Source organism: Sus scrofa, chromosome 15, assembly GCF_000003025.6.
Source record: "Sus scrofa isolate TJ Tabasco breed Duroc chromosome 15, Sscrofa11.1, whole genome shotgun sequence".
Taxonomy (NCBI): domain Eukaryota; kingdom Metazoa; phylum Chordata; class Mammalia; order Artiodactyla; family Suidae; genus Sus; species Sus scrofa.
In genome coordinates, this window is record NC_010457.5 from 72,417,490 (window position 1) to 72,432,499 (window position 15,010).

General features: G+C 39.2%; 1 protein-coding gene across 3 annotated transcripts in view; it reads right to left on the minus strand.

Moving 5' to 3' along the window:
- Nucleotides 12,761-15,010, minus strand: part of TTC21B (tetratricopeptide repeat domain 21B) — an 82,254-nt gene continuing 80,004 nt past the window's right edge. For all 3 annotated transcript variants that reach the window (XM_021074791.1, XM_021074790.1, XM_021074792.1), the window contains one exon: nucleotides 12,761-13,889. In XM_021074791.1, coding sequence (XP_020930450.1) covers nucleotides 13,812-13,889 — 78 coding nt within the window. In that variant the 3' untranslated portion in view covers nucleotides 12,761-13,811. The remainder of the gene's footprint in view (nucleotides 13,890-15,010) is intronic.

The window sequence follows — 15,010 nt, forward strand, 5'->3', positions numbered from 1 at the left end:
GAAGATTTCACTCCAGCAGCTAACATCATGTTTGGATTCTCCCTGAAGAAATGATGCTTATTCATTTCCTTAAATTTTGCTTGGTTTCAAACTTTCACCTCACAATGCCCCAGGACATATGTGAGCTCAAGAAAAATGTGTTAGGTGGGGGGCATGTCCTGGACACTTGATGGGATGGCTTAACAAGGAATCCTTCAGAGCTAAATGGATCCAGTCTGATTTATTCCCCTCTCAGCATCTCCTTGTCTTTCACATGAACTGGGTAATGGTTATTGGCTTTCTTTTGCATGATACTAATATAATGTGTAAATGTAAGAGGCATCTTGCACAGAGGAAGGAATATAAAAGTCAAAGGTCCTATTCTATATCAACATACTCTGAAATAGCTTACTAGTCAATTTGGAGAAGCGTGGGTCTTTACAGCAGCTTTCTCCCTGATTTGGAAATGTACTGGCCCAGGCAGCTATCAAGTTGTTGGAATTCCTGGCAAAACAGGCTCCACTAATCTCCTGATTAACACTGAAATAGTATGTCCCTAGATATGTCCTGGTTTGGCTTTTTAGACATCTGGTAGGAAGAACAGGTAGAAGAGCTATGATTTTTTTTAAGTTTTATTAAAGTTTTATTTTTTTATTTTAAGTTTTATTGAAGTATAGTCGATTTACAAGGTTGTGATTATTTCTGCTGTACAACAAAGTGATTCAGTCATACATATACACATATCCATTGTCTTTCAGATTCTTTTCCCACATGGATCATCACAGAATGGTGGGTAGAGTTCTCTGTGCTATATAGCAGGTCCCCATTGGCCAATCATTCTATACATCTCACTGTGCACCTGCCAGTCCCAACCTTCGAGTCCATCCCTCCCACTCCTCACAAACTGTCCCTTTTGGCAACCAAGAATTATGGTTTTGAACAGATAACCCACCACATTGAAAATTATTTCATTAATGATAGTTGAGTTATTTTTACTCTTTTAAAATATTCTTTTCTATTATGGTTTATCCTAGGACATTCTCTGTGCCAAAAGTTATTTTCTACATTTTTTAACTGAAATTTGTGCTTTTTTTGTGTAGTTACCTATGCTAGTGCCTGAGTAACCTCTTTTTTTTAATGCTAGATTAAGTACTGGGGAGGGAGAAGAACAAAAGGATCAGATGATATGCTTGTAGAGGAGCCTTTGGGGTTGTCTTCGCGGCAACATTCTGATCCACGGGGGTAAACACAGGTGACCTGTTTCACATGGTGGCCTCTCTCCTCACCAGAGTGGGATGGGATCCAGGCCAATGGCTATGCCTGTGACACAAGAGCAGTGGAAAGTCTGTGAGACAGAGAACATGTCTGTTCGGTGAGGGTTCAATGCCAGGCACAGACTCAGTCCTCAGTGAGTATTTGTTGAATGAGTAAATGAGTGTGTAGATGAATACAGACATACAGAAAGCAACAGACAGCTACAGTTCTGCCCATACTCCAGTCTTGGCTCCAGTTGCTTCCTGTCTCTTGGCTTCAGTGCTGACATCAGTAAGAATTCATGATCCTTGGAACTTTACACATAACTCAGACCATCTCATGGTGGTTTCTGTTACTTGCCAGTTGTAATCACTGTTAATAATGAGAAGCTTGGAATCGACTTGGAAAAACACGAAAAAAATATACATAACTTATTCTCTCTATATATGTGCATATATTTACATGAGTATTTGTGTGTGCATGTCTTTGTATATAGTGTCGTGTGTGCGTGTATATATGTGTATGTGTGTGTATGCATATGAATTGGATATATTAATCAACGTCCCTGAGCTCTGTTCCTTATATCTCCAAAATAAAGGGGTTTGACTAAATGATCTGAGTTTTTGAGAGGTTATGCTTTCCAGGAATTATGTCAATGATTTGCTGGTAGATCACCAGAAAGTGCACTGTAGCCAGACAAGAGAGCCCAGGACGGGCACTTTGGGAGTTTGTATACTTTCCATGTTGTCTCCTTGTCGACAACAGTTTGCCAGATCTTTTGGAAGTGCATTCTTTGGTGTTCACACATTATTTTAACTCGTGGAAAGCAATCTTCAGTCTGAGGAATAAGGGGACTGAGGGTGCTGGTAGCATGGTTTGGGCAGAATGGCAGGATTCAGCTGTAAAATAGCAGTGAGATACTGCCTTGTGAACGGGCCCTGGAGGCAGCCCCATGAGGCGTGTCAGTGTGGATGGAGGAGTATTGGTGGGAATGATGTACCAAACTGAAGTGTCCAAGAGGTGGATAACCAGTGGTAGACACCCCCAAACTTAGCTGCCCTCCTTTTGATGGGACCTCAGTATCTCTCATGCATCAAGCACAATGCTGGGCATGGCCCAGGTGTTTGATAAGCAGTGGGTGGTTGATAAGGCAAGTTCCTAACAGCAGCTATCAGTGTTTGAATCCTTATTAAGGCCAGGCGCTTTACATAGATTTTCTTATTTCACAGTTATTTCCTATTTCTTATTTCTATGTCAACCATCTTCTTTTTTACTCCCATTTTAAATGTGTTAGGGAATCGGAACTTAGAGAATATAAGGAACTTTCTGCAGTTCACACTGCTGATAAGTGGCGGAGGATGTTAAGCCAGATTGTCTGAATCCAAAGCCCACTATGCTGTATTGTCTCTCCCTCCTCAGCCTTAACTGAAGACGAGTGAGGGTGGCACAAAACATTTAAATTATACCCGATTTAACTATCAATCTTAAAGACTCTCCACAAAAGAGCACTGATCTGAATCATAATGTTCTCCTGAACAGCATCGGCTGCCTAGAAAATAAGGTTAAGGGATCATAAATGTTCATAAAATTATACGTCAGTGTTTTTACACTGTGGAAACACATGGATTTCTAGCTGTTACTTGCGCTGTGTATTTTCAGAATGCCTGAAAGGGCAGCATGCCTTCCACAGCACTTGTCTCTCTGTGGCTCAGCTGTTCACGTGGGCTTTACTGGCATGTGTCATTGTTCTTCCTTCTCCTATATGCCTTAAGGTAGGGCACTTCTGCCACCCACTGAAGTTCACATCTAAAAAGCTAATAGCTTTGAGGGAAGCAGTGGGGTTCGTCATTTTCTTCACGTTAGTGTGTAGAAAAGGGAATAGACGGATTCTTCCCAGATGCCTGATTTCTAGTCAGCATGCTGCTTGAGTCCCTGGTCGAACACACTTCCGCCATCCTGTGCCTAAGGAGAAAAGCACTCCTGCCTCACATCGCTATGGTAACTGATGCTCAGCAGGCAGTTGCAGTTTCATTTAATATAACTGGCTTTTAGGACTTGAGGGGAGAGTGTGCTTTCATGTAAGAGAGAAAGGGAAGAGGGGCGATTTAATTAATGTGCTTCAATTTAACACAGGGATACAGGTCACTTCCACTGTTGGACTGTAGCATGTATAGCTCCACTTTATATCTGTATCATCAGATCTAAGGCATCAAAGGGTGGATATTTCTCTCATCATGTGTGAAGTGCACAAAGTGGGCAGAAAAGGAGAGACAGGGGTTTGTGTTGGACCCTTTGCGAAAGGTTTTCACTTTATAAAACCATCTCGGCTTGAGAGTGCATAGGAGAATTGCTTCCTCTTCCCGCATCCACAAAGGAGGCCTGAGAGATGGGTTGCTAAGCAACCTCACACCGAAGACTGGGGCGCTTTGAAATTAACATAGCTGACCTCCCCATCATCTCTGCAGCTCTGCTATTCAAAACCATTTTGTGAGGCTGTAGGACTCAAGAAAATAGATATAAAATGTAAATACAAAAATACAGAATAAGGAAAATAAATCTGACTTTTTCAAGTAAAGTCCGGGATTCACTCAATGAAAAAAGGCAGCAGTTTGAAAAAGCAGGTTGAGGAAAAAATGGTGTTAGGTGCTATAAACCAGAAACTAGTATTCTGAATAATCTAAGAAGGAAATTTTCCTAACTACATTTTTAGAAATGTTTATAACTGCCATGTAAACTATCATAGCAAAAGATCTGAAAGTATCTAAAGGCAAACAAAAAAATCCATTTATGGTAATATATATCTACTACATATTTTTTTTAAAATGTCTCAAATCTCAATCATCACATGATATTTTGCTCACACTCCAGTCTCCTCCTCTTCTTCCTGTCACTACATCATTAATATGACACTGGGTAGTGTGGGAAGGGATAGTATTTATTTTGCAAGTAGAAGAATATTTGGAAGGAAACTGCAAAGCTTGTCTATAGAGCAGGGTATATCTTCCTGTCAGCAATAAATTATTTAGTTTGATTTTTAAAATGCCTCATACTGAAGTTCCCGTCGTGGTGCAGTGGATACGAATCTGACTAGGAACAATGAGGTTGCGGGTTTGATCCCTGGCCTCGCTCAGTGGGTTAAGGATCCACCGTTGCTGTGAGCTGTGGTGTAGGTCTCAGACATGGCTTGGATCCCAAAGCTGTAGCTCCAATTCAACCCCTGGCCTGGGAACCTCCATATGCTGTGATGCAGCCCCAAAAAAGCAAAAAAAAAAAAAAAAGCCTCATACTATTGGGAAATGCTTATGGTAATGTTTTTAGATATGTCATTAAATTTATCAACCTTAAAATCTATCAGAATTGATAGTCCTAAGAAAAGTGGGGGACAAATCCAGAGTTGTTTTTGGTAGGTTTGTTTTTTGTTATGAGTGTTTGGGTGAAGCAATTTTGAAACTATTTTAGACATGGTATAGGATTGAAGACATGAATAAATATGTTGAAGTTGTTGGGACTCAGGGTCTTACTATGGAAGAAGGAACATATAAATGAAAACTAGGGGAATACAAGAAAGAACCCCATGGTAATCAATTGGATTTGGAGGAGTTGGTATATTCTTGTGATTTCTAACACCTGTTTCACTCTGTGTGTATGTATACCTGTGTCTGCATGTATGTGTGCACACACATACATACATGCATATGTTTTCTATTTGCTGAAAGGGTTTAGAAGCAATTCATCCTAGAGGCAGTGAGCACCACTTAGCACTAAGATCTCTAATATCATTGCCCAATTAAAGGGAACTAGGGGTCCTCAGAGAAATGGCTGACTTTAGGGCTGGGTACTATAATTAGACATTGAACCTGGGATAGTTTATTATGCAGGAAGGTAGGAAAGTGCTTTAAAAAAAAATGGGAGTAGTCACAAGGGCACCAAATGAGACAACTTGAAGTGGCTCCTTGCTGGCCAAATCTGAAACCATTTGAGCATCAAAATAAGTAAAAGCATTTATGAATTACAAACCACTGGGGGATAAAGGAATTCATGAACACATACAATATTAAATAATAGATGAGTTAAATAGGTAAAAAGTGAACAATAGTAAATAAAGGAAAGGCTCTTGTTTATAGTAAAATGTTAGGAGCTGACTGGGTGGTACATGTGGAGAAAGTGCAGACTTTAGAATATCATTTGTAATTATCATGGCAAAGATTAAATCAAGCAAGAATTACACTAATCCAGGGGAAATTTTTGAAGGAGCAGAGTATTTGTATGATCGAAAAGTGTCTCCTCACTCATTGGTTATTAGTTGCAAGGGAAAAAATAATTATATAGTAGAAAAATTCGGGGAAGGATGGAGCCTTCTGATATAGTTGCTGGTTGGTTAGGGTTGTATATTGCCTCTGTAAGGGCTAAGTAAGGAATGGGCCACAAAACTTTCCTCGTAGGAGCAAGAAGGAATAGGCTGAGTTGCTGGGGCAGGGAGGTCCTTAAGAACATTGCAAAAATTACAATGAGACTGGTGGGATAATAAGGGTCTGGTAATTCTTACCTCGGCCCAGAGGCTTTTTGAGTTTTACCTCCTTGGAGAGGCCTTGATGTCCCACAGAGAACATGTTATAAAGGATATTTTGGATCAGCTGGTAGTAAAGAGTGGCAGATTAAAAGTATTTATCTATGCAGAATTTACTAATGTTTTAACTGTACCGTGATTATATTGGAGAATGTCTCTATTCTCAAGAAATATGCAATGAAGTACTTAGGAGTATAGAGGTGTATATGATGTATGCAACTTTCAGAATATTCAGGAAAAAACATTTTACCTATAGGTGTGTATAAAGGTATATATAGACATTTGCATATATACAGAGAAGACACAAATGATAAAGCATATAAGGTAAAATATTAGCAATGTTTTAGTACTTATTTTGGAAAATGGTATGTGGGTGCTCTTTGTCCTTATTCATAAGGCTTCTTAAAATTTGAAATGATTTCCAAATGAAAAGTCTAAACAAAAAACCAACAGAAAAATTTCTTTTTGAGGGAGAAAACAATATGTATTAGAACTAAAGTAATGAATATTTACATTTTAAGAAATCTGTGAAAACATTAGTAACCTCACACACACATACAAAGATACTCCACTTTACAAGAGACAGTAGTATTCTCTGATTAGCACAGAGAAGTGACATCAGGATCCAGACACACCGCATGAGTCCCATTTCTTCCCTTGGCCTTTGTGCATTGTCTGTGTTCCATCATTTTAATTTTGCTCTTGGATGTTCTCAATATCCTGGGCTTTCCCCAATCCCCATACCAGCGCCCCCATCCTCTAGCAATTTGTGACTTAATATGAAAAATTGACCAGAAACTTTTCAAGAAACTATATGTCAGGGAGTTTTCATTCAATGACTAGAGCAACTTCAAGTATTTAACTTAAATTATTTGACGAGAGTATGTATGTAACTGCTTAGCATTTTAGCACATTTTTTCTCCAGTGTTCTTAAGCTTAGTGTGTTTTCCAAAAAGTTTATTCCCTACCTGTGAAACAGGAACTATTACCCATTATAAGTGAGGATATAATTGAATACTTCACAGCCCTGTTCTTGGTGTTTCAAATTCTTGTTTTTGTTTTTGTTTTTTTCAAAGGTTCTTACATCATTTACCCATTAAAAATAAAACTAGCCTGCTTTTGGCGGAAACTGAAATAGCAATTACCTTCTTAAAATACCCTTTTTTTTTTTAAAGCAGAGTTTCCTTTACATTCCAAAAGAATTTGTTTGAAGAAAGATAAAAATAACATATACACTATTTGAAAACAGCCTGGTTTAAAGACTGCCATAGATTCTAAGGTTATACCACTCGGAAGGAAGACATTTAGAACTTGCTCATTACTCAGCTTTCCTCATTTATGGGATCAAATTGCTTTTATGGGCAGTGTGCCAGATTCATTTATGCGCACTGTAAGGCAAATTGTAGAGTCAAGCATTTCCCTTGAAAACATCTGGCTCTTAAGAAGAGTATTAAAAGCTGGGTAACACTTTTTTGCTCATAACTATGATTTATGATGTTACAGTAACCCCCCTCTAATCTGGCAGGCAGACTTCCAGCAACCACAGCCAGGAACCTGAAAGTAGGTGAAAAATACTTTGGGGCCCAAGGAAAATAGAGGCCCCCAAATTCCATGGATATGAAGGAGTGGTACTGTCTTTAGGCCAAAGTCCGTTTTAATTAATGTAAAACTATTGAAGCCAATTAGCATAAAGGCTCCTGAGGCCAACTTTATAAGCAATTCCTCTTTCTGCAGTTATTTTGTTTCTTTACTCCCTTTACCAAAAATCACACATCCCTCTGAACTCTAATTCTTCTAAACCACCCCATGGACCTCATTCTTTTCCTACTCTGGCTTTCTCTTCTTCTCTCTTTTATACCTTAAATCTCTAGTGGTTTTTCCACATAAATATTCCAGGATGCTCAAGTAGCTCCTGTCTTGAAAAACAAAAGCCAGACAAAACCCCTCTCAGATCCCTCTGTAGCCTTCACTCTATTGCTCCCTCTCTCTCAGCCTTATTATAGCCAAACATTTTTCTCCTTTCTCTAGGTCCTCACTTTGTTCAAACTAATAAGGGTTCCTACCCAAAGGGTTGCCGTTGTGGGTGTGAGACACAGAGTGCCGCCTTCCGCTCCTCTGCTCCCCCCGGCTGGGTCACTCTGTCCAGGACTCACACTACACAACCGCATGTTGTGGCCCTGTATGATTTCATTTATTTCCTCTGCTTCTGATTAATTACATTTGGTAGGTTCTCATTAAAATCTGTTACTAGAATCATGGGAAGTGCAGAGAACTGGTTTTGTTCCCATTTTCTTTTCCTGTAGTTGCAGGACTGTGCTCTTCCCTCATTTTGACAAGAGGTACTTACAGCTCCCTTAGTAACTCTTGTGCTCTCCTATTACTGCTGCTGTCATCACGCTCCTATTTCCATTTCCTGGCAGACTCCTTTTCTATCTTCTACTTCTTGAATGTTTTTCTCTGACAATTGAAATAAACCAGATTGTACATTTTGTACAAACCACTAGTAGTAAAGGGTGGGTGTTAAGAGCTGAAAGAACGTCAGCGTTTGTATAGTTTTTTTTTCCTACTCATCTTTGCTCAGCAAAAGAGCTTTAAACAGTCAGTAAAAAGCAAGTTTGAGAAAGCCATTCTCTTATTAAGAAAGAGGAAAAACACCCTTATTTTTAGTGTAAATGTTCATTGTAGTTAACTTGAAAAAAGGCAAAGAAAAATTCTCTATTTCATCACTCAAAATATAACTACTGTTAAAAACTGAGTTTCATTTAGTTGTGTATCAATATATACATCTGTTTATATTATTTTGCAAATTAAGGTTATATGAACAGTTATATTTCCTGCATTTTCATTTATTATTTTGTGAGAATCTTAGCAGTTAAAATATCTCTGAAAAAAGTTTTTAAAAGTAAATAGCAGAGCTCCTATTATGGCTCAGCAGTAACAAACACAGCTAGTATCCATGAGGTTGTGGATTCCTTTCCTGGCCTGGGCCAGTGGGTTAAGTAAACAGTGTTGAGCTGTGGTATAGGTCACAGACACAGCTCAGATCTAGCACTGCTGTGGCTGTGGCTGTGGTGTAGGCTGGCTGCTGTAGCTGCAATTCGACCTCTAGCCTGGGAATGTTCATATGTGGAGGGTGTGGCCCTAAAAAAAAAAAAAGTAAATGACAAAAAAAATCTTTGAAAACATTTTTTTTTAATTTTGAGAATTGCAAATTTTTTTAAAGATTTTTATTTATTTACTTATTTACTTTGCTTTTTAGGGCCACACTCAAGGCACATGGAGGTTCCCAGGATAGGGGTCATTCAGAGCTACAGCTGCCAGCCTATGCCACAGCAACGCAGGATCTGAGCCGCATCTGCAATCTACATCACAGCTCTTGGCAACGCCAGATCCTTAACTCACTGACCGAGGCCAGGGATCAAACTGGAAACCTCGTGGTTCCTAGTCTGATTTGTTTCCACTGTACCACAACAGGAACTCCTGAAAATAGTTTTTGATGACTACATAGTACTCCATTATTGGGCAAACTAATATATTTAACCACTTCATTTATGCTGAATGTTTTGGTAATAAATAACCAAAACATCCAGACTTTTTTCTTTTATAGTTTTTTAAACCAAAAAACAGAAAATTTCTGAATGTCTCCTATAAATTTCTCTAAGTGGGATTACTTAGTCAAAGGACAGAAACTTAATCCATACTGCCAAAGACCCTTCAAGAAAGGCTATAGATTCAGTTCCACCAAGAGAGTATGAATGTGGTGGTTTTCTTGCACTGTTGTCAATCTTTCATTAAAAACAAGAAGCAGGAGTTCCCGTCGTGGCTCAGTGGTTAGTGAATCCGACTAGGAACCATGAAGTTGCATGTTCTAACCCTGGCCTTGCTCAGTGGGTTAAGGACCCGGCATTGCCATGAGCTGTGGTGTAGGTTGCAGATATGGCTCAGATCCTGCATTGCTGTGGCTCTGGCGTAGGCCGGCGGCTATAGCTCTGACTAGACCCCAGTCTGGGAACCTCCATACACCAAGGGTGTGGCCTTAGAAAAGGCAAAAAGACAAAAAACAAAAAACAAAAAACAAAAAAAAACCCCCAAAACCCCCCAAAACAAGAAGCATCTTTGGCCCCAGATCATGCTGTGGGTATGGCCAAAAAACAAAACAAAATGAAAGAAATGTAAAAGCACATGATCCCGTTAGAAGGCTATTCACTTATCTCCAGGCCCAAACTAGGAGAATTCCTGTCAGTCTTAACTGGTTTTTGGTCTCCGTAGTGGCCCATTATCTACCCTAGTGTAAAGTTTAACCTGACTTCCTCAGTTGTCCATGCATAAAATCCTCCAGAATTGCTCTAGGTTCTTGACTTCTGGGAAAGAAAGCTATTTCCTTTCAGAACCCAGTTCATCATGCTAGCTGCTCTAAGGTCAAAATGCATGGAAATTATAACTGCTTCCTTTCTATTACGGTGGTGTTATTCAAATCCCAGATTCACAGAAAATTCATTCATGTTGTGTCCTTCTCCTTTCCCTCCTTAGGCCCAAAATTCTTGTTTAAAATGCCATGGGCACTAATTCTTTCAAGCTGCTGTTCAGTTGGAGTTCCAGCTTTCCTGGATGTGCGATCTTGGGCATGTGAAAAACATCAGAGATTAGTACGTGTTAAATAGAGAGTTTAGTTAAGGGTGATATGATACAGACTGACATAGCTACTTGAGAGCACACCCTGGATGCGGGCGTGGTCTCTGAGGAGGTGATGATAAACTGATACCTGAATGAAAAAGCCTAGAGAGGGAGGCTTGGACACAGGAATTGGGGATAAGGGAGAGGAGCATAGGGAGAGAATTCCACTAGAGGACGGAAGGGCAGAAGTCTAATGAGATACATGCATGTAGAGAGTGCAAATTAATGTTTGCTGGGAGGAAGAGAGGGGAGGGAGAGAGACGGAGGGAGGGAGAGGGAGAGAGGCAGGCATGAATCAGAATCCTAACTCCTGTATGGCCATGCTTCTAGGGGAACTGACTGGTCCTCTCTATCTCACCTTCGCCTGCTTTGTCTCTTTTCTTCTGTGAAGGTTCTTCTCAGTTGCAATTACTTGACCTCGTTCAGCTTATAATAAATAAGTAAAGTTATTGTCTATTAAGAGCCTAAGTGAGTCAGATTCATTAATAGGTTTTATGTACATTCTCTTATTTAATTCTTACAACAACCTGAGGAAGGTTATTACGCTTCTTCTTCTTTTTTTTTGCTATTTCTTGGGCTGCTCCCGCGGCATATGGAGGTTCCCAGACTAGGGGAACCTAGCCGGCCTATGCCAGAGCCACAGCAACGCGGGATTCGAGCCGTGTCTGCGACCTATACCACAGCTCACGGCAATGCCGGATCGTCAACCCACTGAGCAAGGGCAGGGACCGAACCCGCAACCTCATGGTTCCTAGTCAGATTCGTTAACCACTGTGCCACGACGGGAACTCCTATTATGCTTCTTTATGGATGAGAAAACCGAGGCTCAGAGAACCTTTGAAACTCGAGAAAGATTTCAGATCTAGTAAGTAGTAAGGCCAATCTTTAAAGCTGGGTTGGTCTGACTTCTAATCCTTGCTCTCAACTGCTATACTACACTGCTCCTCTTACACTTACACTTCTTTTTGGTAGTTTCCACATTTGTAAGATGTGTTCATTCCACTCACTCCATCTTTTTCCTCATGACCTAGCCATCTCTGTGATAGAACACTCAGTTTCATCTGCTAGCCAGAGGCAGGTAAGAAAATTTTTCTTACAGTCTAATTGTAGAAGGCATCTTCATATAGGAAAGGCTGGTATGGAATCCAGGCTCTGACAAATTTTCTGTGACCTTGGACAAATCATTTAGTTTGAACCTCATCTTGCCATCTGAAAGAATGTTATTTCTCTGGAGAGTTGAGTGAAAGCTAAAAGACATCCATCTATCAAGGAAAGTTCCTAGAATAGAATTTAACAAATGGTAGAATAAGTGGCTGCTTACGAAACAAAAACAAACTCCTCACTTTACAGATAGGAAAACTGATTTGGAAATATCTTGCTGGGAGAACAGATGTTCTACTTTCTCTAATTTCCATGACTCGAGCATTCCATGATGCAGGCTCACTGAAACTGCTGAGGGTATTCTGTTATATGCTGTCCTTAACAATGTCAGTTCAGGTCGAAAAAGACACCCCCCTCCTCTCCCACCCCCTGAATTACAGAGAGATTGTCATGGTGCCAGAACTGTAAAGCAGGGATAATATCTATGTTATAGTGTTGTGAGGATAAAATGTAGTAAGACTTGTGAAAATGTATTAACAGACATGAAATGCTTCATAAACACTCTATTTAGGAGTTCCCATTGTGGCTCAGTGGAAACGAATCTGATTAGCATCCATGAGGATGCTGGCCTTGCTTAGTGTGTTAAGGATCCACTGTTGCCGTGAGCTGTATAGGTCGCAGATGCAGCTCCGATGATCCTGTGTTGCTGTAGCTGTGGTGTAGGCTGGCGGCTACAACTCCAATTTGACCCCTAGCCTGGAAACCTCCGCATGCCATGGGTGCAGCCCTAAAAAGACACACACAGACACACACACACTGCTCTATTTAGCATTTTCTTGAAATTTCATAAATAAAAGAATGATTAGAATTTTATAACATAATCAGAATTTTAAAAGGACTTTGGAAAACCGGAGAAGTGATCAGAAACAAGAGACTGTAACTCAAAAGAAATAAACATGAAGTTCTTAAGGAAAAGCAAATGACTTTAAAAAATACTGTTTATTGAAGATGCAATTAAAATTGAAGACTGTTTATTGCATTTTTAAAGGCAACTGAAAAAGATGTAGACAACATGTTTAAAATAATGCTAAGAACTGAGTTTATGTAGGTCAGGTTTAGTTCAGTGTAAAAGGGTAGGAATGCTCACCTAGGGGTGGGGAAGGACATAAGGAACAGTGGGGTCTGTAGGGTTTTTTGGTACTTTATTGTTACCACCAGATGTTACAATGTCTGAAGTTACACCAAAAGACCCAGTCTTTGGGTTAAGGTTAAATCTTGCTTTAAAGGTTTACCTATTTAAGCTAATTTCAGGTACTGATTATTTCTTAAGATCACATTGGCATTGAGAGCAGGAGGAATCAGTTCAACAAAGAAAAGGGAGGCGAGTTCCCATCATGGCTCAGCAGTTAACGAATCTGACTGGCATCCATGAGGACGCAGGTTTGATCCCTGGTCCCACTCTGTGGGTTAGGGATCCGGCGTTGCCGTGAGCTGTGGTGTAGGTTGCAGACGAGGCTCAGATCTGGCATTGCTGAGGCTGTGGTGTAGGCCAGTGGTTACAGTGCTCCAATTTGACCCCTAGCCTGGGAACCTCCATAAGCCATGCATACAGCCCTAAAAAAAAAAAAAAGAGGGAAACACACACACTATATTTTTCTATGAAAGTCACATTTTCTGTAATAATACTTATTAGCACTGCAGACTGCATAGGGGGCTTACCCTGATTTTGCAAACTTTGCTGTGTCTTTTGAGTTTCAAGAAGAATACAAATCATAAATTTATAAAATCTTTATTAAAAATATATTTTCTTTTTCATAAATAATTACCAGGAAGTTTACTCAAGTCTTTAAAATAGCAGAGAATGTTAAGAAAATTTTTAACGGAGAACAATAGTGTTTTAAATACATTTCCTGAAACAACTAATATTCCTTAGAAAAGATACAGGATACTTAATTACCTAGACTTTTAACAAAATATTCTTTATAGAAATGGGTTATAACCTTTACTACAGAGATAACCAGTTCTACACTTAATCAATAGTCAATCAAATAAACCAGCTCTCATTTACCTTCTCCATCTGAAGACACACATTTAACACAGCACTTCTCTTTATATACAATAGCAGCCTCTGCTGGAGAAAGCAAGCATGCTTCGATTATAAAGTAGTAGCTCAGAGAACTGGAAAGACGCTGGTTCTTTTCTTTTCTCGCTTAAACAAACTACGTTAAAATAATCTTCAAGGTCTTAAACATGCACGGGCCTTATCAAGTATATCCTTTCTGATTTTGGGGTAAGCTGGATGTGCTTTGAGAACCTGCAAAAACATACACAAAAAAAAAACCCAAAATAAAATGACAGCATTTAAGAACTAATTCATTATCAAGACACAGGGAGCCACAAAATGTACTAGAAACAGCATTACAGTTGAGATTTCTTTCATTATATTAATATTACAAATATAAGAACAGGTTTTTTTTGTCTTGTTTTGTTTTGTTTTTGCTTTTTAGGGCCACCCCTGCGGCATATGGAAGTTCCAAGGGTAGGGGTTGAATTGGAGCTGTAGTTGCTGGCCTACGCCACAGCCACAGCCACGTGGGATCCTAGCTGAGTCTGTGATCTACCTAACAGCTCACGGCAATGCCAGATCCTTAACCCACTGAGCGAGGCCAGGGATCGAACCAGCATCCTCATGGATCTTAGTCGAGGATCATTAACTGATGAGCCACAAAGGGAACTCCCAATATAACAACAGTTTTTAAAGGTGACATCTGAGATGTGACAATATGATTCATTTACAGATATAATTATTTCCTTAATAGATTGGTTATAGAAAACAATTATGTATCAATGATTCAAGATACTTTAAAAAATTTAGCTATTTATGCATGATATTTAATAAGTCCTTAGAGTTATTTTAACCCAGGAGCACACATTATATTTATGTGAAATGATTGTGAAACACAGAAATTTCCAGGTCTGCTGAGTGTGGGAAAGGGAAATATTCATTTTTAAAAAGTCAAAATTCTACAAATAATTCTAATGTATAACCTTACATTAATGTACAACCTTAACTTTAATCTGAAATGCTTCCTTACACAGAGACTCAGTGATAAAACAGCAATCACTGAGGCCAAGTATTGACTATGATGATACGGACACAGGTATCTGGGATAAGGCTCTTACATAATTCTTTCCTAAGGAGTTTGTCATTTTAGTAAGGGATCATTTAGTCAGGAGTCAATTTCAGGAGTATAACTGAGTGATTTCTAAATGACAAAAACACCTCTTATCTTTAATTAATAAATCTTAATCCCCTAATAATCAGACTTAAGGAAACCTTCATAAGGACTATTATTTAGAACAGTGACTTTGAGACTCTATAATAATTCTAAAATGTTTTTTGACTTAGGCTCTTTCTTTAAATTGTCATAAATA